Below are 24633 nucleotides of genomic sequence, written 5' to 3'. Positions count from 1 at the left end.
TAATTTTGGGTATTTTTCTGTAAATGTATTTATTATTACATTTTTTCCAAAGTATTTTAAACAAAAAGGGGTATTATAATCAGTTGCTTACAAGTCCCCAAATAAGATGTACCCTATCTACAAACAGAATTAGAAATTTCCTGTCTCCATAGCAGATGACTTTAGAGGAATAGAATTTATTATTTAAATTAGCCCCTCAAAACACTGATATATATCCCTTTACGTTAAAACCGTATCTTAAGTGAAAATTGAGAATAGTATAAGAAGAATTATGGTGGCAGTATTGCTTAGTATTTGAACTATAATTATCCCCGAAACACCCAGGATGTATGATTACCTCACCTATATATGTCCTTAGAGAAAAATCTATCTTTGAGTGCAATTAGTAAAAGCTAACTGAAAACCATAAAAATGGTAGCATACTACAAATGCAGGCTAAAACACAAAAGGCAGTATTTATTAATTTAACAGATGTTTGCTGAGAGCTTATTATGGGCTGTTCCCTGATCTAGGCACTTAGGGTATCAATGAGCAAAAAAAGATAAAATTTTGCCCTCTTGAAGCCTGCAGTCCAGCAGGGGAAGACATTTCATATATAATACTCACAATAAATGGGTAAATGTTTTGGTATTTTAGGTGATTAATGTTATGGAAAAAATAGTAATTTCAGCTGGGCTTCAGAAGTGGCAGAGAGTGGAAGTCAGTGGACTTGCAGTTTAACAATAGCTTGGTGTGCAGGAAATAGCTCTTTGCAAATGGACACATGAGCAAAGCCCTGCATGATCCCTCCACCTTGTATCTCTAATCTTGCCCCTTATTCTGTCCTCACCTGCTTGGCTCCAGCTGCCATTCTGAACTCCTCACTCTTCCCCATGAGCTCTTGCATAAGGCCTTTGCACTAGCTGCACCCTCTGCCTAGAACTGTCTTCCCCATGTATGCAGGGAAGAGAAGGCAGCCAAAAAAGAACCAAGTATAAGGCTTAGTTTGTTTGTGTTGTTATAAAGGAATACCTGAGGCTAGGTAATTTATTAAGAAAAGAGGTTTATTTCACTCACAGTTCTGCAGGTTGTACAAAAAGCCTGGGACCAGTATCTGCTTCTGGGGAAGGCTTCAGGCTGCTTCCACTCATGGTAGAAGGCAAAAGGGAGCCAGTGTGTGCAGAGATCAAATGGGGAGAGAGGAAGCAAGAGAGGGGCAGTAGGTGCCAGGCTCTTTTTATCTATCAGCTCTCATGGGAACTAATAGAGAACTCATTCATCTGCAAGGGAGGACATTATTCACAAGGAATCCACCCCCATGACCTAAACACATCTCACTAGGCCCCACCTCCAACACTGGGGATTAAATTTCAACATGAGGTTTGGAAAGACAAACATCAAAACTATAGAAGATGCAATATGTGCAAAGTGTCCTGAGGTTGGTAAAACAAACTGATGTAGAAGAAGAGAAATGGAACAATTGCTACTGTTTGATGTTATCAGAAAAGATCTTGGGGCGAAATTACCTTTCAAAAATGCTTTTGAAATTTACCCCTTTTGTCTATATTTTCTTTTATCCCCATACATCATGAGTTCATGTTTATTTCCCATTCTGTACTCTTGGAGACACTTAAGAACATGAGTTTGGGAGTCAGACTTGGTTTTGAATTTCAGCTCTGCTACTTAGTAAATGTGCACCTTTGATGAGCTGAAATTCTCTGGGCCTCAGTTTCCTCGTCTGTAAAATGAAGACCATAATCCTTCTTTGAAGCTTGTTTTCAGATACGTAAATAACAGAGTCTGACAAATGACAATAATGCTGCAGGACTTTTCCTTAGTTCAGCTAAAGATGGGGTACTTTGTCCTACAGCTACGAAAATTCAGGCTCACAGGCAATTTTAATGGTTAGTAAGACAGGGTTTTATTGAGTGAAAAGGAAGAAAAAGGGGAAACAGGGACACTCCAAAGGCCTGAGTCCCTGCTACAGTGCTTCCTGCCTGGCCGTTTGAATCCCAGGTTTCACACAGGAAGAGGAGGGGCCAGGCTCCTCCCTGTGGCAAATGGTGCAGACTTCCTGGGGCTCCACCCCAGTGCACATTCCTGCCAGTGCACAGGCTGGTTGGAGATTCTCCCAGGACCCCCCTCCCACCTGGCTGTCTCAATAAGAGAACATACCAATCAGAAAATGAAATGGATCAGATAGTGAAGGACATTATTTTAAACTGTGCCAAAATGTATACATCTTATTTTGTAGGTGAATGGGGAACCATTAAAATTTTTTTTGCACAGAGAAGTGGCATATTTGTTTGTTTTACAAAGGTAACATTAGCAGCAAGTGGAGGGTAAGTGTTTAGCATTGACTAAATGAGACCAGTTAGTATAATATTGCGCTTTCATGAGATATGATAAATTCAGTTAAGCCCAGTACTGACAGAAGAGGTGGATTTGATAACTGGCAATTAAAATATGTTTTCTAAATTATGTATGTTGACATTTAGTCAATTCCCAAAATATAGACTAGAGAAATAAAAATAAATGCATTTTTTTCTTAATCACTTTTATTGATGTTTTGACTTAATTTCGTAGTTGTTTGTCTTAGGTCATCTTTGGATTTATTGTTTGAGGAATGTATGATTTGAAAACCAACTGCCAGAACTACCAGGAATAGGAAAGTAGGCGGATGGCGGGGGGTGGGCAGGGCAGAGAAATCAACTAATAAACAGGAGTCAGAAAGTCTGGGAAAAGGAACTTAAGTAAACTTTTATTTTGTGGCCTAACAGACATTACTTTAAAAAGCATTTCTCAGCTGTTGACTTTGAAAACTACTCACATTGCCCAGCTTGGAGCTTTTAGATAACCAAGATGGATAAGAAAATTATGGTTTCCTTAGTTGCATGGCCAGGCTGACCTCCCCGCACAGCAAAGAGCAGATGGAATGGGTGTTGAAGCGTAGACCAGCACAAATCCATCATCACTGACAGAAACTTCAGCGTGCATGCTTGCTCAGTTTTGCCTAGGTGAGGAGCACCAGGCCTTAAATTTTTTTATTATTTTTGAGTAGGTAATAATTTCATGTAGTTTAAAATTCCAAAAATACAAAAGGATATTAAGCGAAAAATGTTTCATCCATTCTGTCCCCCAAGCACCATTTTCCTTCTCTGATAGCAATTTTTTTATTTATCCTTGCAGCAATATTTTATATGTCTACAAGCAAAGATACTCATTTTTCTCTTCTTAATACAAATGGTAGCATACAAAATATGCCTGTATCTTGAAATTTTATTATTATTATTATTGGATTTTTGTTTTTAGTTGCTGTTTTACCTAAAAATGTATTTCGGAGATTATTCCATATCAATTCTTTTTTTTTTTTTTTTTTTTTTTGAGACTGGGTCTCACTCCATCATCTGGGCTGGAGTGCAGTGGCACCATCTCAGCTCACTGCAACCTCTGCCTCCCAGGCTCAAACAGTTCCACCACCTCAGCCTCCCAACGAAGTAGCTGGGACCACAGGCGCCTGCCACCATGCCAGGCTAATTTGTGTGTGTGTGTGTGTATGTGTATTTTTAGTAGAGACGGGGTTTCACCATGTTGTCCAGGCTGGTCTTGAACTCCTAAGCTCAGGCTATCCACCCCCCTACAGCCTCCCAAAGTCCTAGAATTACAGCTGGAGCCACCTCACCCAGCCCCATATCAATTCTTAAAGAGCTTCCTCATTATTGAGTATGGCTGCTTAGTATTCACTACATCAAAATAGCATAATTTTTATAACTAACTTCTTATTAATGGACATTTAAATTGCTTCTAATCTTTTGTTATTTCATGTAGTGAAAAACCTTGTGCATTTATCAATTAGCACATTTATTTAGTTTACTCACAACATTAGTACCTGAGGTGGAATTGCAGAGTCAGTGTGTATACAACCTGGTATTTTTGATAAACATTGCCAAATTGTTCTTTATAGGAATTCGACTAACTTGCATTCTCACAGGTAGAGTATGAGAAGTGCTCTCTTTGACTTGAGAGCCGAAAACTATGTCATTAAGTCATATCCAGCTGGAATAAGTTCTCTTACATCAACTCACAGGCATTCATTCTAAGGATGTTTCTGTCTATCAAAGGTAAATATGCTAACCTCCTGGATCAGTGGTTCTCTCAATCAGGGACAATTACGTCCTCCCAGAAATGTCTGGAGACATTTTTGATTGTCACAGCTGGAAGTAGGGGCACTACTGGGATCTAGGGAGGGGAGGCCAGGATTGCGCTGCTAAACATCCTACAGTGCATAGGACAATCCACCTTTCTTCCCTTCCCCACTACAAGCTATCTGGTCCAAAATGTCGATAGTTCCAGGGTGAGAAACTCTACCCTAGATTAACATCTAGCTCCTCTTGATCATATTAAATACGTCTTACAAAGCTTAGGATTCTCCACTCTAATTTAAGATCTATGCTGAATAAAATGACAAATCCTCTGTACTTCTATAGGACATTGTGGGGGTTGTGTTTTGTTTCTTTTACAACACTTTAATTCTGTTTAATGCAGGAAGTGTGAGCTCCTCAGAGACATAAGTGTGTCTTATTTATATTTGTATACTGAATATCTGGCACAAAAAGGCAGTTAGCTTATTAAATAAATGAATGGATGTCAACAGTATTTCATAATTGTCTTCGTGTGATTTAAGGGATTATTTTATCTTTAATCAAAGACCATTCTTTTTCATCCTTACTTGATTCATCTTTCTCTTATTTCAAATGTTCACTTTTCTTTAGACTTACATAGGGGCAACTTTTTCTAGCCTACAGAATAGCTATACAGGAAACGTCAATTGAATTAGAAATATTGGCCTTTTCCCTGATTTGAACATCTATAAAGTAGTTTATTACCACTGCATTAAGCCACTTAATTATATACACTCTTGCTCACTTGTAGCTTCTGATTGAATTTGTCTTGTCTCCTCAAAAGGATTGATATTCCCTTAAGGGCAAAAAGCAAAACCTTTATATACTCGCGATGCCTAACTTAATGTTTTACAGACTGTAAAGCAAGAGAGTGGCGGGTTCTTTCCTTCTCTTCCTCGCTTTTTTAATCACAACTGACAGATCAAACCTGAAGATTGTGGCCCCAGCAAAGAAGCTATTCATTCTCAAGAGCAGAGCACCCCACATTCTCTCAGGCAGCCTGGTTCTCCTTGCAAACAGCAAATGGGGAGCACAGAGCAGGTATAGACCACAAGACCCTGAGGAATCTACTTCACAACTTTGCCTATTCCTGGGTTTCTCTGTGTTCTCTAAGAGCGGAAGAGCCCCAAGGCACCATCTCAGTGAACAGCTCTCTTTCCCTGTGGATTCCTCACTGTATATATATTGCCACCAGACATTTTTCCATCCTCCAATGTGATTAAAGACCCAAGTAGGGCCAGGCGCAGTGGCTCACGCCTGTAATCCCAGCACTTTGGGAGCCTGAGGCGGGCGGATCACCTGAGGTCAGGAGTTCGAGACCAGCCTGGCCAACATGGCGAAACCCCTTCTCTATTAAAAATACAAAAAAATTAGCCAGGTGTGGTGGCACACGTCTATAATCCCAGCTACTCAGGAGGCTGAGGCAAGAGAACTGCTTGAACTTGGTGGTGTCTGACTTGGTGTCTGATGTGAGCTAAAAGCAGAAATTACCAATAAGCTCTTAGCCTATTACGGCATAGCAGGGATCTCCCACTTAGGTGTCCACCTCTGCATTTGGAAGATGCCTTTGCCAAAAGGCAAGCAAGTGGAGTGGAAGACTTGTTTTAATGCGAACCTGGAACAGTTGCGGGTGGTAGTGGGGACAGTGTGGCAGCCAGGGAAAAAGGCAGCAAGATCAGTAAGGTCAAGAATGCGGCAAGGACAAGAATACTTGTTTGTAAGGCTGAGTGGCACTTTACTGGTGCTAAATATATCCTGTAGAAAATTGGGATGCAGAACAGCTTTGATCATATCTAACACAGGATTTTAAAATGCAAGTGCAAAAACATGCAAATGGAGACTGCCTAGTTTACTTCTATCAGCGTGTTGTTTAACCACCACTTAGCCCTGAGATCCTGTTGCATTCTCTTTGCAATTAAAATAAGCTTGCAATTGAAGTCCTTCAAAGCTGAGTTGCAAAAGAAGAAAATATTCAGATTTGAATATTTGTCAGGCAAACCAAGTAGATGATAAGATCCAGCTTGATTAGAGAAGGAAAGAATAACAAACCTAAATGTTTTAATCACCTCTTCTGGAGAAGAGTTCAAGTTTTTTAAAAAATATTTTTGTTGAAAACGGACCAAAAAGTCTATTCCTCCCACCTGATTGTAAAAGAATAAAGCTCATTGTGTGTTAATTTTCAAGTTAGCTAAATGTTACTTCTTCAAGTGGTAGTCTTTAGATTGGGGTTTGGGGTAACATATAGTAAACTTATTTAAATGTTGGACCATGTAAGATGGACTCTCTGTAAAATATATTGCATAATTCCTGCCTCCATAGGTGAATTATGCCAAAATACTAATTTTTAAGAATAATAACATGATTGTTTATTATATTCTAAGTAGCATGCTAAGTGTTTAACTTATTTCATTTGAGCTCATAACAAGTGTTGAAGCAGGTCCATTTTATTTTGTGACATTTTCCAATGCCATAGAGAAAAGGATACTAATGTGCAGCCGTGGAAAGGCTGCCAGTGACAGGGCTCAGAACACACTACCCTGACATAGGGCGCCTTGGCATAGTGACTATTTTAAGCTGAAGGAATTTGAGAAATGGCAAGTACAGGAAGGACTCTCATGCCCCTTTCTCTCCAAAGCAGGTCATATGACCCTCATGTGAGGGGTGCCCTCCCCATATCCAGAGGGAATCCAAGTGGAGTCGAAGGAACAGGCCTTGCTAAGTTTCCTGCAGTTTACTCTTCTTAGCTCCTGCCCATTTGTCTTATCACATTTTTCCATGATTTTCCACTCTTCATCAACCCTACTATAAAAATTTTCAGGTTTGGCCAGGCACAGTGGCTCAAGCCTGTAATCCCAGCACTTTGGGAGGTCGAGGGGGCGGATCATGAGGTCAGGAGATGGAGACCATCCTGGCTAACATGATGAAACCCCATCTCTACTAAAAATACAAAAATTAGCTGGGTGTGGTGGCGCGTGCCTGTAATCCCAGCTACTCGGGAGGCTGAGGCACGAGAATTGCTTGAACCCCGGAGGTGGAGGTTGCAGGATGGTGCCACTGCACTCCACCCTGGTGACAGAGCAAGACTCTGTCTCAAAAAAAAAAAAAATGCTCAGGCTTAACCATTTCTACAAGTCTTCATTTTCTTATGAAGGCTTCTATGTCACATAAAGCTTATGTTAAATACAGTTATATGCTTTTCTTTTGATAATCTGGCTTTTGTCTGGAAATTCTTTTTCCTACTACCTTCCTAGGTTCTCAGGGCTCCAGCCAGAGAACCTAGGAAGGTAAGAGGAAAAAGAATTTTCCCTCCCCTAAAACACCGAGCGTAAACCTTCTAAAATGATCTGCAAATATGTGTGTGTACACGTACATGCATGTGATTCTAGAGGGTTCATAGTTTTCATCAACTTCTCAGAAGAGTCTGTGGCTCTTAAAATGTCCAAATTGGATTAATCATTATGAAGAGCATGGATTTCTGTATTGCCTAATTGACCTTTATTAGCTTGGGTTAGTAATAGGGTTTAAAGGAATGTTCCTATACCACTATGCTTTTTGAGTTTTCTGTTACTGTTCTTATTGTCTGATGATGCTGCTTGTCCAAGTCATTGAGTTTGCCTCCACAAAATTAAAAATAAAAAAAGGTCTTTCTTCCCTGTGTAAAACTGGTTAACAATGTGGACTCAGGAGCCAGATGGTCTGGATTTAAATTCGGTCTGCACAACTCACTAGTGGTGTGACCTTGCCTCAGATTCCAGATCTGCAAAGCAGGGCACATAGTAAGACCATCCTTGTAGAGCTGTTCTAAGGAGTAAATGAGTTCACATACAGAACAGTGTCTGCAATAGAGAAAGCAAGAAATAAGTGCATGCTGTCCCATGATTCTAATCTGTTGTGAATTTAGAAGCCATCTGTTCAAATTGTATTTGACAAAAGAGGGGGAATATTTAGGGTCATCGGGCTTCTTAAAGCCCTTTTTTTTTTAACCTATTGGTTTTTATCCAGTCCTGCTTACAGTGGAATTCAGTAAGATAACAGGCCATGCACTCGTTTTTCTAGAACAATTTTGAAAAGACCAACTGGATGGGGAGAAGGGATGCAGCTTGTTTCTCATGAGCCTTTTATTAAAGTGACCATTATAATTGAAAGTCCACATGACACTGTTAGTAGCACTAAGCAAAGCAGTCTTCCTTTCTCTTCAGCCATTTTGACTTGCTTTAGCCACAGTCTGAAGGGACAAAACAATTTTTCAGCTAATGTCTTCAAAAAGTGCATTTTAGGCAGCTATTAGTGCCCCGGTATGATGTTTTTAAAGAAAGAAGAAGGGACTGCTCTTCCCAGCCTGTGGCTGTTTCCTGGGATTGAATCACTTCTCCTTCAAACTCTGCACTGGCAGAATCTGCTGGGTTCAGAATGCAAAAGATCCAGGCAAAAGTTCCCAATTAAAGGGAGCAATTAGATCAGATTGAATAGGATGCCAGATGATGTTTTTTCTTTACTCTTTTCTTGAGGATTAGTAATCTCTTACTTTTTGCCTTGCTGTTCTCTGAGGGTCTTTGCATGAGCTATCTGATTACTAAAAACAGCTGTCCGATGGCTGGAAAGAAAGGTGCTCACTGAGGTCCCTGTAACTCTCATTTAATATCACTAAAGAGGCATGATGACATCCTGGAGCCCTTGTTCTAGCAGTGCAGTGGTTCTGAAGTGGGCTAAGGTAATTGCTGCCCACAGGATTATCACTATGACCTGCACTACATCAGCCTCCTGTCGGTCCAGGGCCACCACGCCTCTCCCCATCCGTTCTGCTTAATGCTCTTCCCATCAGCGTGGCTTTGGGGGAAGTCACAAAGGGCTGAGATTCCCTGCTGCCTCTCTTATTAAGTGCAGGTGTCTGTTATGAAAATATGCAGTGTGGCATAGTAGCGGAACTCACTATTTTCAGAATGGGCAGTGTCAGTGTCAGCTTTCAACAAGCTGGCTGGACTTTTCCTAAGGTGACCAGTTATGAATGGCACTGTAGAGGATGTTAATGCCATCTAGGCTGCCCCTGGATTGCAAATCACTTGCAAATAGAAGTTTCCTTCTCCTCTAGGGAGATATATATAGATCTATAGATATCTATAAAAATTTTAAAATTTTTTCTTTCTTTCCATTTTCTTCTCATGGTTACAGTTAATAAGGAAGCAGCATAGGAAGGGCCTAGGCATTCGTATCCATTAGAATTCAGTTCAACAGGAATTACAGGTATTCCACCTTGAGTGGGTTACTTAGCCTCTGGGCCTCAGTTTCCCTCCCTGTAAAAGGTGGATAATGTTTACCCTGCAGTCTTGCTGTATTACCAGAACAAGGCTTTAAGTCTTTGCTCACGATTTTAAGAATAGGTGCCAAAAGAGTCTGCTGTCAAGGATACGGTTCCCATTAAACTTAAAGATAAATTCACTTAGAGGTACCATTAGCTTCTGTGTGATTTCTGCTCAATTCAGGAAAAAGTTATAATGTTGCAGAGAGTCTTTTAAGAAAATCTGATTTGCTGAGCCCTCTTCTCAACCAGGTCTTGACCTTAGGCATCTGTGTTCATCTTTTGCAAAGTCCAATTTTAGCAAGAATCTTGCTGAGCCAGCTTAGAGAGAATTCCCCGTCCCTGACATCTGATCACTTTGGTCAACCATGATTTCAGCAAGAATTTGTTAAGTGGTTTAGCAAAAATCCCCCTTCATTTGATGTCTCCTCTTAGTAATTTTAAATCCACTGACACGCCTGCCCCCCACCACAACCCTCTCCTTGGCTAAATATCTCTACTTGTTCTTGCTGTATTTGAATTTGAGCCCCATCTCTCTACTCTATTGCAATATTCTTGATACCCATCACAAAAGTCCTGAATAAAGGCTTCTTACCATTTTAACAAGTGTCAGAATAACTTTTACTTTAACACAGATAAAAGCTTAAATACCAAGGTTTCTAAAAGAGGCTAACACTTTTATGGTGCTTAATATGTGCCAAGATGCTGTTTGTTCTAAAGGCCAAATCTATTCCTCATGACAACCCAGTGAGGCTGTACTATTATTATCCTCAGTTTATAGATTAAACTGGGGCCCTGAGAGGTTGAGTTAGTTGCCCAAGCACACAGAGCTAAAGCTAGGTAGTGGAACTGATATTCTAATCCAAGGAGTCTGCCCCAGAGTCCATGTTCTTAAACACAATGTCAGACTGCCCTCAGAGGCCTGCAAATTAGAGTGGGAAGTCTACTGTCAGTACTCTTAGAGCAAGGTCTTCAAACCCAGCTGCACACACAACCCCAGGTAAGTAATGTTAACAAGTGTAACAGGACTCCTGGTCACTTGGAGAGTCCACGCCCATCAAGGGGGACAGTTCTTCTCAGCGCCACCTAGTGGTTGCCCTGTGGAAATGCAAATCTTACAATAAATAGAGGCAAGGGAGAAATCTGGATTTTTATGAAAGATCTCTTCAATTCAAAAGAAAAAGAAGGAAAAGGAAGGGAAGGGAAAAGGGAAAGAGTTCCATCATTGTGGAAAACAGTGTGGCGATTCCTCAAATACCTAAAAACAGAACTACCATTCAACCCAGCAATTCCATTACGGTGTATATTCCAAAGGATTATAAATCATTCTGTGGTAAAGACACATGCATGTGTATGTTCATTGCAGCACTATTCACAATAGCAAAGACATGGAATCAACCTAAATGCCCAACAATGATAGACTGGATAAAGAAAATGTGATACGTATACACCATGGAATACTACGCAGCCGTAAAAAAAGAATGAGATCATGTCTTTTGCAGAAACATGGATGGAGCTGCAGGCCATTATCCTTAGCAAACTAATGCAGGAACAGAAAATCAAATACTGCATGTTCTCACTTTTAAGTGGGAGCTAAATAATGAGAACACATGGACACATACAGGAGAACAACAGACACTAAGGCCTATCAGAGGGTGGAGAGCTGGAGGAGGGAGAGGATCAGAAAAAAACTAACTAACGGGTACTAGGCTTAATACCTGGGTGATGAAATAATCTGTTCAGCAAACCCCTGTGACATGAGTTTACCCATGTAACAAACCTACACATTTACCTCTGAACTTAAAAAAAAAAAGTTTAAAAAAAGAGAAAGAAGGAAAAAGAGAGGGAAAGGGAAGAGGAAAGGAAAGAGGAAGAGAAAACCATGCAGGACACACACTCCACACACACACACACACACACACACACACACACACAGATGCAACACACCCTTCTGTAGGAGGGACTCATTAAGTCTGGGGGCCACCTGTTTGCACCTCATTTTTAGTGCAAGTTATTAAATCTTACCATAATGGACTCTGGTTGATGATAAAGACACATACTCCCCACTCTAAACCAACAAGTAGTTATACTTTTTAAATGTCCGATTTGTCTGACCTACTGGAGCCCATAGATTTCTGCCATTCAGTGAGGAAGGGAAGGAGTGTTGGTTCAGAACTTCGGCGAGTCTCTTCTGGGCTCAGGGAGATGCTGTGACAATTCCATTAGCAGACAGATTGGAGAGTAGTATTGATTTGTTATCTATGCATAAATACAGAGATTTCAAGTGCCAGGTGTTAGCCAAGCAATTTGGGCTTTTCTTCTTGATCTTCAGTTGATGGACAATTAAACCTCTACTAGCAAAGCAAATGAAATAAACTACACTTTCAAAGTTAAACTAAAAGTTAGCTATGTGTTGGAAATGGAAGTAAACACAATGGACTTCTGAGAGTTTTGTGAAGTCATCTTCATCTAAATCTTTTAACTTTCAGTTGCTGGACTTTGAGCTGTTCATGTTTTATAGTCCTCTTTGGCGAATTAGCTTCCTTGGCACCAGCCTTACAACACAGGAGATATTCTGTGTTCCTGGCTTTATGAGACCTTCCAACTTTTCATAGCAGGTGTTCAGTGTTCTTGGTTTTAGTTATCTAAACCTGGATTACAGATACATAAAGTTTAGTAAGTAAGATAACACCATTTTATCACTTCCAAAAGCACTCTTTTACATTATGTTTTTATTAACATTTCATGCCATGGATCAAATTTTCCTGTAAGTTTGACATTTGGCAGAGCTGCAATAATGGCCATTTTAGGGTAACAGGATCAATTAACAACTTTTTATGCACAAGACCCTGCACTGTGTCCTGTGGAGTCAACAGAAAAGAATCAATAGGCTTCTTTCTTTTCCTTCTGGGGCTTGAAGTGTTTTTGGAAAAATGAGGCATTTATATAAGTAACAGTGGTGCAAAAACAGTGCATGAAAAGAACAATACAAAGGACACAGACAACCAACAAACCTGTAAGAGTTTTTTTTTTTTTTTTTTGAGAAAAGAGAGACTTCATAACTTGAAGGCTTTAGAGGACTTCAGAAAAAAAATGGGATCTAAGTGGGGCCTTGAAGAATGGGTAGGCTTTTTGAGGATGAGGAAGGCAGACAGTGGGAGGAAAAGTATAATAAACACAAATGCAAAACACAGTGAAAGACTGGCTGGGGCAGAGCAAGTGATTTTGCAACAGAATACTGGGGTAAGGAAGAAATAGAATAGAAACCTACAGAAATGGTTTGAGCAGAAAGCAGTTAAGACCAGGGATGGGAAAATATTCAACCTATTCATATAAAGAAGGAAGTTAGAAGGAAGAGTTTGTTTAGAGGAGAAAATGCATTCTATTTATTGTTAGATCTTATGTGATAGTAGATCAGCTGGATTACATTGAGCTAAAAGATAAAATTATGTATTTTCAAAATCTAGGCCCAACCGGATTTGATTTTGCCTTATTTTGACACTTTGTAGCCTGAGTGAAGATCGTATAGTTTGATGTATTATTCATCATGTGCAAAGAAGTGGAATCCTTGAATTTTGGAGCTGGAAAGATCCTCACAAATCATTTAATTCATTTTGCCAGTGAGTTAATTTGGGGTTCAGAAAGATTAAGTGATTAGCCTGAAGTAACATGGCTTATTAATGATAAATATTAAAACACAGTCATCCACTAATTTCTGATCCATTGCTTTATCCACATGACCTAGTGTCTAGTTATCCTTTCTAAAAAATGCTTGTAGGCCAGGTCCATGGGCTTCCACCTATAATCCTAGCACTTTCAGAGGCTGAGGCAGGAGGATCACTTGAGTCCAGGAGTTCAAGACTACCCTGGGCAACATGGAGAGACTCTGTCTCTACAAAAAAATTAAAAATTAGCTGAGCATGGTGGCATTCACCTGTAGTCCCAGCTACTTGGGAGGCCGAGGTGGGAAGATAGCTTGAGCCTGGGAGGTCGAGGCTGCGGTGAGCCATGACTGCATTCCTGAACTCCAGCCTAGGTGACAGAGCAAGACCCTGTCTCAAAAAGAAAAAAAAGTTTATACATAAACACACACATGTAATTTTACATAATCATATGCCCTAAATCATTTCAGATTTTTAAAATTCAGCATTTTCCACCTTTGGGTACTTTCATCTCCCCTCTCTGTCCCCAACTTATCACTCTCCCTCTATTTAACACCTAATATGTCTCATTCCAAATGTTTTTTAGAATTTATGTCATCATACACAGACATATCTGTGTGTGTGCCTGTTTGTGTGCATACGTATGCAGTGTTTTAGGTCATTGTTTTACAAAAATGAAAATGTATATGCTGTTTTCTGGACCTTGTTTTTCTCATTCAGTCATACCTTGAGGAAATCTCTTCCATGTAAAGTTATAACTGAATTATTTACTTTACTGGTTGCATAATACTCTGTAGTAGAAATATGTCATGACTTATCCTATCATTCCCCCTATTTATAAAGACCAGTCTGTTTTTCTTCTACAAATAGTACTTCAGGAAACATCCCCATATTCATATATGTTGGTGTTTCTATTTCTGTTGATAGAGTTGGTATCATTGATACAGTTGGTATAAATACACAAGGAAATGTGTATTTATAGTTTTAAAAATTAAACTGCCTCCATAAGAAAGCTGTAACAATATATATTTATTTGCACCTACAATTAATAAAAATACTTCCTTTTGCTAGGTCTCCCTAGGCCTTACTATTAAAAGTCTATTTTTTTTTTAAGATTTTGCAGATGCAACTGGTATGAAGTAAAATTGCATTGTTACTTTATTTGCATTATTTGACTACAAATGAATTTGATCATCTTTTCATAAGCTTGATGATTATTTAAATTTCGTATCTTGTAAACTATGTTTTTATATTTGTTATCCATTTTTCCAATGGATTATTTGGTCTCCTCGTAAATGTTAAAGAGCTCCTGCTATATTATAGGCATTTTTGCCTGCCCGCTAGGGTTATACAGTTTTTATTTCCCCCAAACATCTTGTATTTTTTATAGCATCTTTTGTCATGCCATAAAATTCAGGTTTTGAGTTTTATTTAGTTACCTATGTTTATGTTTTCTCTTACAGTGTTTCTACCATCTCAGAAAAAGCCTAGCTCACCTGTCTCTAGATTACATTTATGATTCCTAGGTTTGCTTATATGATTTTATTTATTTATTTTATATTTTAACCTTTAATCCACTGCATCCATCTAGGATTTATTTTTGGAATTGGTATAATATAAACATCTACTTTTCTTTTCTTCCAGATGAATAAACAGTTTGCCAGCTCCTTCTATGAAATAACTCAGCCTTTCACCACCAAATTGTAATACCTCTTTTGTCATAGATTAAGTCCCCATTTATATTTGAATCTATCCCTAGATTTCTTATTTCACATATCTGTTTATGCCTATTTCAATACTTACTTATTGATTTAATTAGAGTGGCTTTACAGGATTTTCTGACATCTGCTAAATCAGATTACACCAATAACTTTTGAGGTAGTTAGCAAACTTAGGTAGATACATGAAAAACCTATTTGCTAGACATTAGTGGGATGCAAGCAGAAACTAATGTATCAACATAATATTTTTGTAATTATAATTTTTTTCAAAATCTTTTCCTCAAGTCTATTTTTATTAATTTTTTTCTTCTCCCTCCCCACAATGTCTATTTTTATATCAACAGGTGTGGGAAGAAAAGTTTTTAATGTGCTCTTATAAAAATGACAGTTTGGTTTATTTTTCAATCCTTAAGTGACGTACTGTATTAATGATGCTGTTTCCTTGATTCACAGGCTGGTTCTTCAGAGGAATCATCCCTGACTGTGTCATCACTCTGAGCTCTGACTGCGCTCCCCTCCCCCACCAGTGGGAACACTACTCAAGAGAGCTCTGGAGTGCTACTGAAGAGAGAAATTCCATGGGGACTGTACCTGACCCTCTGAGATCAGCTAAAACATCCCTGATTGCAGCTTCCGGAAAAGAAGAGGATCTAGGAGAGCCACAGGCTGCCTCACCTCGGCATCGACCAGCTCTCCTGTGTAAGAATGCCAATGGCTTTTCAGGTGCCCCTGCAGAACCAGACCTCAGCCCCAGGGCAGCTGCCGAAGCCCTGATGCAGGTTTGTGAGCATGAGACCACCCAACCAGATATGTCTTCTCCTGGTGTCTTCAATGAAGTGGAGAAAGCACCTGCCACATTCAACTCTCCCGGCAATCCCCAGCTGCCAGGGAGCAGCCAGCCCACAGCATCAGCCCCGAGTTCTGCAGCAGGAAGGGATCTTATACACACACCATTGACAATGCCCGCCAATCAGCACACCTGCCAGTCCATCCCAGGTGATCAGCCCAATGCCATCACCTCATCCATGCCTGAAGATTCCCTGCTGAGATCACAGAGAACCTCAAATAGAGAGCAACCTGAGAAACCAAGTTGTCCTGTGGGAGGCATCCTCAGTAGCAGCAAAGATCAGGTGTCCTGTGAGATTCCTTCTCCAGAAACAATCCAGGGAACAGTGCAGACTCCAGTGACAGCAGCCAGGGTGGTCAGTCACTCATCCTCTCCTGTAGGTGGACCTGAAGGAGAAAGGCAGGGAGCCATCTGTGACTCTGAAATAAGGTCCTCTAAACCTCTAACTAGAGAATCTGGATGTTCAGAGAACAAGCAGCCCTCTGTCACTGCCTCGGGCCCCCAAGGCACAATTTCTGTGACACCTCAACCAACCCCCCTCACTAGCAAACCTTCGGCATGTCCCCCAGGTCCAGAGAAGGTGCCACTGCCAGCACAGCATCAGATGTCAAGGTTCAAAGAAGCCAGTACGATGACCAACCAAGCTGAAAGTGAAATCAAGGAAGTTCCCAGCAGGGCTTGGCAAGATGCGGAGGTGCAGGCAGTGGCGAGTGTCGAGAGCAGATCCGTCTCCACCAGCCCCAGTATCCTCACTGCATTTCTGAAGGAAAGCCCTGCTCCTGAGCATTTTGAACAAGAGCAGCTGCATGTCATTTGCCACAGCAGTGGGAGCCACACACTGGAGCTCTCTGACAGCACGCTAGCCCCCCAGGAGTCCAGCCAGTGCCCTGGCATCATGCCACAGGTGCACATTCAGGCAGCTGCAGCTGTGACTACAGCTTTCCAACGGGAAAATAAACTAGTGAGCCTACCAGGTGGGGTCCTTAAAACCTCATCAATCAATTTGGTCTCCGGTAATGCCCAGCATACGTGTAAAGAAGATGGGAGGTTAGCAGGAATGACTCCAGCAAGGGAAGAGTCAACTGCTAAAAAGCTCGCAGGTACTAATTCTAGCTCCCTGAAAGCTACCGCCATTGACCAGATTTCTATCAGTGCATGCAGTCAACCTGAAACAAGTTATGGATTGGGGAAATTTGAAACCAGGCCATCTGAGTTTGCAGAGAAAACCACAAACGGCCACAAAACAGACCCAGATTGCAAACTATCTGACTCTTGTGGCTCTATCAGCAAAGCTGATCATTCTGGGAGCTTGGATCCCACTAATAAAGGAGATGCAAGGGAAAAGAAGCCTGCATCTCCTCAGGTAGTAAAAGAAAAAGAGTCTACTGGCACTGATACCTCTGATGCCAAAGCCCTACTGCTCGATCCTAAATCTCAAGAAAGTGGAGGCACAGAATCAGCCGCTAATCCTACACCCTCCCCAATTAGGAAGAACCAGGAGAGCACCTTAGAAGAAAACAGACAGACCAAAACAGCCACCAGCCTGAGCCTGCCATCTGATCCCATGGGTGACTCCAGCCCAGGTTCCGGCAAGAAGACCCCATCTCGCTCCGTCAAAGCCAGCCCACGCAGGCCTAGCCGCGTCAGCGAGTTCCTCAAGGAGCAAAAGTTAAATGTGACAGCAGCTGCTGCTCAGGTAGGACTCGCTCCAGGAGATAAGAAAAAGCAGCTTGGCGCAGACTCCAAGCTCCAGCTGAAACAGTCCAAGCGTGTCAGGGACGTCGTGTGGGATGAGCAGGGAATGACCTGGGAAGTATATGGTGCATCCTTGGATGCAGAGTCCCTGGGAATCGCGATCCAGAACCATTTACAAAGACAAATCAGGGAACATGAGAAATTAATCAAAACTCAAAATAGCCAGACCCGGAGATCCATTTCCTCAGATACTTCTTCAAATAAGAAGCTCAAAGGAAGGCAGCACAGTGTTTTCCAGTCCATGCTGCAGAACTTCCGACGCCCCAACTGCTGCGTCCGCCCTGCTCCTTCTTCTGTCTTAGATTGAAAGGGAGTACTTATGGGAGTCTGTGTATAAATTTACGGTATTCACATGTGTCCCTCTATGTCAAAGCTTGCTTAGTTTTTTGCTGCAAGACTAGGAAGAAAAAGCAAGTATTCACTATAGGAAATTGCTATTAAAAATTGTTAGATCCTTTGACCTGGAGCTCTATAAACAATGTCATTTCAATTTGAAAGAAGGAACAAGAGAAGAGAAACAAGCTTCACTGAAGGTTTGCAACCTTAACAAATTGAAAATAATGCTCACTGGGTTTTTAAAAATATGATGTTGTTCATAGAAATAGCATTATTATATCATTATACATGTATTATTTTGTATTACTGCCTCAGTTTATCACACAATAGTATTTCCATTAAAATCCCTGCTTCATATTGAAAGTAGCAAAAACACTATTGGCAAAAACATTGTTATAATTTCTAGTCCTATTGCAGTAAGAATGCTGTAACCACACAAATTTTAAATAGAACCATATGATAAGAACCATAATGAAAAAAATGAGAACAAATTTGATTCATTCCTAGGCCAGATAACATTAAATAAAAGCAGTTAAATGTGTAAAATACAAAATATGAATTAATGTTTGTAAACATCTGCAGACAACTCTTTTTATAAACCTTCTTATTGCTGTTAATTAGGAACATTAGCTAAGCTTTTGACTATGAAAACTGCCTACATTAAACATGTGTTTATATAGACACATTTTCCTGCACTAAAGGCAAGACACATCTCTGTGATTCTGACCAGACATATTCATATTTTCTTACCCTAGAGGAAGTACATGGGACTGAATTCTTGAAAAGAGTCATCAAATTATGGATAATACTAAATTGATATTGTTCAGGTGTTCTCCAGTGATACTGTACGGAGAATGCCAAGGTTCTGGTCAGGAACTATAAATAGCAGATTACCAAACACTGCTTTTTCTGTGATGATAAAAGCCTCATAAGTAACAAAAACAATGTTTAATTTAGACTCCTGTAAACAGGATGCAATTAGTGATTTTTTTTAATTGGATTCAGTAACTTCCAGTAACAAATGTAGTCAACACCAAATTAGAATGTGAGCTTCCTTACAATTTTTGTACATAGACTACTATCATCTAATTGCTTAAGTATATACTCTGGAGTAAAAAGGTAACTTCTGCAAACTTATTGATTTTAAGAGAAATATCCATAATATCCTTCAAACCCAATGAAAGAAGAGGCCTTTACAAAAACATGGCTTGTGATTTGGGTGGATTATACTTCCTGGGACCTCAGCCCTCCTGTGTCTCCAGAAGAGATGTGTGTCCTGAGACACATGAGTATCCTCCAAGGCACTGGCATGGATGAGCAGCATCGGCTTGAGAATTGGGGTAGTGTGGAAAGGAAGAATGAACAATGGCCCTGGGAAGGCTTCCCTTCCTGCAGACATTGTTGGGGGAGTGCTGGTCTCCATTTTGCGTTTAGAAAACCAGACTTAAGAGGCTGGAGGGGCACTGGTTGCTTTCTTTGAACTCATTCCCCGTAATGAGCTAGAAAAGAGTACCTAACCGTAGGTATTCTCTCTAGAGACTCTCGTGTCCCGTGGGTATAGTCAATTCACAGTATCTGTTCTGGCTTTTTTCACTTTAATTCTGTTTTGCACATTCTGAACATATGCAGGAAAAAAAATCATTCCTGAACTTAGCACAAGCTACACTTGACACAATCTAAATTAGTAAAAAGCCTTGGATTTATTTTGAAGCAATTTAACTGTAGACAAAGCTTGCATACATGGACCAGTATTCTCAGAGCCTGAGAGTTGTTACAGTTGTTCTATTTGGAAATTAGAAGGAATTTTTTAATAAGGCACATTTTTCAGTTTCTTACCTATTGGTGTCTATTAAGAATACTATGTAATGTCGAAATTTCCATCAAATTACCAAGCAAATTACTATTAATGATTAGAGATTTAGCCTAATACTCTCTCTTTGGGCCTTAAATACTCATTTGTAGTTGTGTTTGTGTCACTTCTGTCTCAGATGCCTCTGCCAGGACATAATCTCTCTGCTAGCTCTTGCTAGCTGGCTTCTCCCTCCCACATGGGCATACATGCTGTGTATACACAGAGTACAGCCTGTGTACACAGTGGCAGCTGTCAACAGTGCCTACTCCAGATGGGTGGCCCCAGGTAATCCTCTGCTGTGAAGTGGCTAGAACAGGCTGTCCCTGCATTAAAATAGGCGAGAATAAGGAATTTCGCATCTGATAATAATATTTATTTTCATGACTTTAGAGTAACCACATGATTTGTAAACAGTTAAATGAAGCAGAAGCCTGAGAGAGTTGTTAGCATTTGTCTCACATTAAATACATTAAAATTGCTAAATTTGCTATTGTGGTTATGCCTATCAAAACTTTAAGAAAATGTGTTTAATGTACTAAGTTTAACTGGTTTTCTTGGGTGCTAGAACCAAATTCTTCACTTCTACAACACTCAAGAGATTGTCACAAAATATTACAAAAATGTTGTTTGTTTTGTGGCTGATTAAATCCTATAGAACGAACAGCTTTTAAGGACAATAACAGAAATATATCTTCAGATGGATAAATAAGACAGGGACCTATTCAAGACAACAGCATTTTTATATTGTGATATCTCCCCTAAGTTACTCTCACAATAAAACCCTATTTGAGAATTTTCCTTCACTTCAATCTGTGACATAGCATTAGGCATTTAGTATACCTTATTTGTGAAACCTAAGGTTCATTCAACAGATGAAGTTGCAAAACAGTTTTCGTGGCAGACTCTTGGAACTTGCTCAGTTTTTTCTTTACTTTACCTGGATGACACACATTGGGTTGAAAGTTGTTTGGTTTTACCCTTCATTTCTCTTAGATATGATTTGGTTCTTTTTCATGCATTTTATTTTTGAAATATATGGAGGAAGTATTTTATTGAATCAAGAAATAGAAAATATTCCTTAAACCAGTAGTAAAAAGATGAGTTAGAACTCCATGTCTGGAAGACAATTCAACATTTAAAATATTAAGATGCTATACCACTTAACAAGTGAATACTAAAATTTTTAATTTAAAGATTGATTATTCTGTTTTTATGACCATGAGAAAAATGTGACAGCTTCAGCTGTCATATGTTTATCTTGAATGCTTTTCTAATTATGTATTTCTGGATTATTGACTTTGAATGCCACAAACCAACTACTTTACATAGAGTAAAATATTGATTAACCTCTGTGTTTTGGGTCACTGGCAAAAGTTGAACATCCTGTTAAGTCAAGGTTAACCAGAAACCTTTTTGTTCACGTCTGAAATGAAATATTTATAAAATGTGTTAGTATGTTTCCTGCCTTGATAAGTTCACCTATATTGAATGTAATTTGATCTTTGATAATTTTTTTAATCTTGAGAATTCTCTGATACTGTTTTGAAAACCAGTGTTCACCGTGTTATAAAGTCAAACATAAAAATTGAAATAAATTGAACTAAATATGCATGTGTAACATATACCTTAGAGGTTGGATTTCAGAACCAAATTCAAATTCATAATAGGAGCTTGCTGTCTTAAAGTAGAAAGCAGAAGAGGAAAATAGCATTTGTTTGTATTCTAGCATATTGAGGTTTCACTGTTCCTTGCTTATACTAATGTTTTTCCTCTCATTTCTGGGAATGCCTGTCATTCTGGGAATCCCTATATATAGCATACCAAGAACAGAGTATGATGTTACTTTAAAATGTGTTTACAGAGGATATATGCAAGTGTGCTGTTAATATAAATTGTTTGGCCTTTTCTGCATCCACTTTGTTACTGTTTTGCTGCCAAAATGTGTGAAATGTGTGTCTTCTCTTCCTCCTACATATTGTGCCAAGTGTTTGAAATTTTGTCTACTCCTAGTAACACATAATTAACCACATCCCTTGTCTACTTTTATGAATCAGTATAAAGAAAAACAATACATTAGGATAAGGTTTGCATATATGTATATGTGTTTTTATTGAAAACTGGGCACTTGTAGCCTTGTATAGACCTCTACCTGCCTGATTTACTAATTATCTGTAATGCTGCCATGGAGAGGATGCTGTTTACTCTCTCCTGCTTTGTTCTAAGTGGTGTTTGAGAAATGAGGCCTGTGAATTTCCCTTTGTGATAGAACAGTGAACTCAGCAGTATCTTGGATAAGTGAGCCGACTACCTTATTCCCACACTGTTTTTGTCTACATGGTGAAATCAGAAGTCAAACATCCCCTTTAGTGTTTGTTATTTTACACATGTATCTGAGCATTTTGTTTTCTGTTAGCAATGCTTCTTGATGTTGTGCGTGGCCCTTTTTGGTTGATTCTCTCCAAATTCGGGTCAGCTGCCGCCACCTGGCAAATAACAGGGGATATGCTGAATCTCCTGTCCATCCTTGTAACGATATCCTTCCTAATGAAATTCTTCAACTGGCTGAGCAATTACAAATGTCATCTGTCCAGACACATGGGCTTAAGGATGTCTACAAAATTTTAGACATTTTTGCAAACGGGAAAAAAAATAGTCTTGTAAATACTGAAGCAGATTTCCATGAACTTTATCCTACTCTTGGAAAGAAAACAATTCTCCTTGGCTGCAGAAATCAAATAAGCTGGGTTTGCAATGACCAAGGACATAAATGAAGATGGATTGAAGTGGAAAAATCCTGTCTCCCAAGTGATCAGTGGCATCTGCCAGAGGTCATTACAGCTACTTTTAACTGTGAACAGTCACCAGCTAAACTACTCACTTGCCACAACAAAATAACCTCTCTCAAAGTAAATCCAGTACATCTGTATATATGTATAGATAGCAGCAAAAAACAATCCTGAAACATTACTTTTGGCTGTTAGGTAAGTGATGATAATTATAAACAACATTCAAATAACCTTGGACCTTGGTGAAATGACTTGTGGTGGCCAGAATGGTGCAACAAGATGTTATTTACAAGTTTTTTTAAGACACAAATATCTCAGATACTAATAATGAGACTAAAGACTGTTGACTATGAAATTAAAGCCAAGCAATAATGTGCCAAAAAGAGGCAGTTATACCAGCAAATGCATCTATTATGGGCACACCATTATATAATGATGGTTTGCTTTATGAAGACTGACTGTAACCCACAGGATAAAATAAGCGAAGGCATAGTTTCTGCTTTCTTCCTGGAAAATCTTGTTTAGAAGCTTCATAAAGAGGCACAGCACTAATGAGCGTTAGTAAGGATACAGTTGGCATCTATGTTTTTACGCAAGCCCAGAGGGAAGAGGAGCCACTCAAAGTCTTGCTGGCTTAAAACTCAAAGACAGCTGCAACCAGAAGTTCTGTTGAAATGGAGACTTTAAACTTATGGTAATTACTCTTTCTGGACACTAGCATGTAGAAAGCAATTCAGTTAACTCTGCCCAGAGGATTACCAGCTTTAGCTGTGAAAAAATGGGCTCCCGGATGTAAAATCACTAAAACATGAGATCTTGTATCCAAAGAGGCTTCAAATGATGCCTTACAGAAAATGATGCTCCAGATGGGCACTTCTAAATGCTAACTCTTCATCAAGTATCTTTCTGGATTCAAGCTCAAAATTAATTGGCTGCAAAATAGTAGGAATAAAAATCACACATTTTACACTTTAGAATAGGATACTGATGATCAACCTGCACAGTGATAATTATGATGAGACACCCCAGTGATTTAATGATGTTAGAAAGAATTAAATGGGAGAGAAATGCTAACAGCTTTCTTGATCTCTTAACTATGGAGATGTCATTCATTTATTTCTGGGGCAAAAATTATAGCTTGCTTTTTGACATTGCTGCTAGTATTGTTCTTTGTTGCTTTAAAAATTGTCTTTCTTTAGAAAAACTCTTGAGCAGTTAAACAGTTTTTTTTCTGATTCATATCATTGCTTTTAATAACATGTAAAGGCTGTGTGTAGAGCAAACTATATAAAATGAATAGAAAGGGCTTACTCATGTTAATCGGCATCCTTAATGATTTTAGTTTAGATTCCTTAACATTTATTTTAGATCACATCTTTACGTAACTTATTTTTCCTAATGTTTTCCATCGTGTCTTAAAATGATGCTGGTATATCAGGAGATTGCAGTATTATAGTCATACCCCCCAATCCCTAGAGGAGAGGAGAGACTAATTCTTGTTTTAAGGGCCCCTGGAGATACCTTTTATTAAGGTTGAAAAAGGTCAACACAGCCTGAAAATAAGAAAAATATATGCTAGCAATTACTAATTTTCTAAATGTGTGTATCTCTGCTGTACTAATGTGTGAACAATATGTCGTGCATAATACTGTAGCTGGTCGTGGTATGTCAATACATTCTGTGAGTGTGTACAGTCTGAGTGATCAGTTTTCTATTTTTATGTGTAAAAAAAAACTTGTCGTATCCCATTTAAAGGCCAATTTCTGTATTCAGGCAGGCATATGTACATACATGAATAAAGCCAACAAAAGTGTGCACATGTATTCAGTAACAGAATTTGTCCTTTTATTTTTGAAGGTCAGAAGGGGCTGTTTGATTTGTTTTTTTTTTTATCATCTCCTTGAGTAGGTAACATAATTATCACAAAGGCTGAATATAGTAATCAGTACATTGGCATATTATTAAATATGTCAGGGCTAATTAACCATGCCATTAGTCACAGGTAAGGTCAGTTCTTTGACCACTGGGATAATTTACATTCCTCACACATCCTTTCTGTGTTAAGTGTGTGACTAGGATGTACATACTATGGGTGTGATTGTGTACATACCTTGTATGATTATCTAAATCCTCAAAGCAGTTGCAGGAAAGAAGGAAGATGAAACAGTTGTTCAAAAGCCTCAAAAGGGCTAATCAATATGTATTTTCATTTTCTACA

General features: G+C 39.2%; 1 protein-coding gene across 2 annotated transcripts in view; it reads left to right on the top strand.

The window, feature by feature from the left end:
- The window catches only part of GPRIN3 (GPRIN family member 3), a 65997-nt gene extending 42642 nt beyond the window's left edge, over positions 1–23355 (top strand). For both annotated transcript variants that reach the window (XM_002814967.4, XM_054554162.1), the window contains exon 2: positions 15293–23355. In XM_002814967.4, the coding sequence (XP_002815013.2) occupies positions 15418–17748 (2331 nt within the window). In that variant the 5' untranslated portion in view covers positions 15293–15417 and the 3' untranslated portion in view covers positions 17749–23355. The remainder of the gene's footprint in view (positions 1–15292) is intronic.
- Positions 23356–24633: the final 1278 nt, after the last annotated feature.

Source organism: Pongo abelii, chromosome 3 (genome assembly GCF_028885655.2).
Source record: "Pongo abelii isolate AG06213 chromosome 3, NHGRI_mPonAbe1-v2.0_pri, whole genome shotgun sequence".
NCBI classification, from domain to species: Eukaryota; Metazoa; Chordata; class Mammalia; order Primates; family Hominidae; genus Pongo; species Pongo abelii.
The sequence above is the reverse complement of the archived record's forward strand: the minus strand, read 5'-3'. Positions and strand labels throughout refer to the sequence as shown.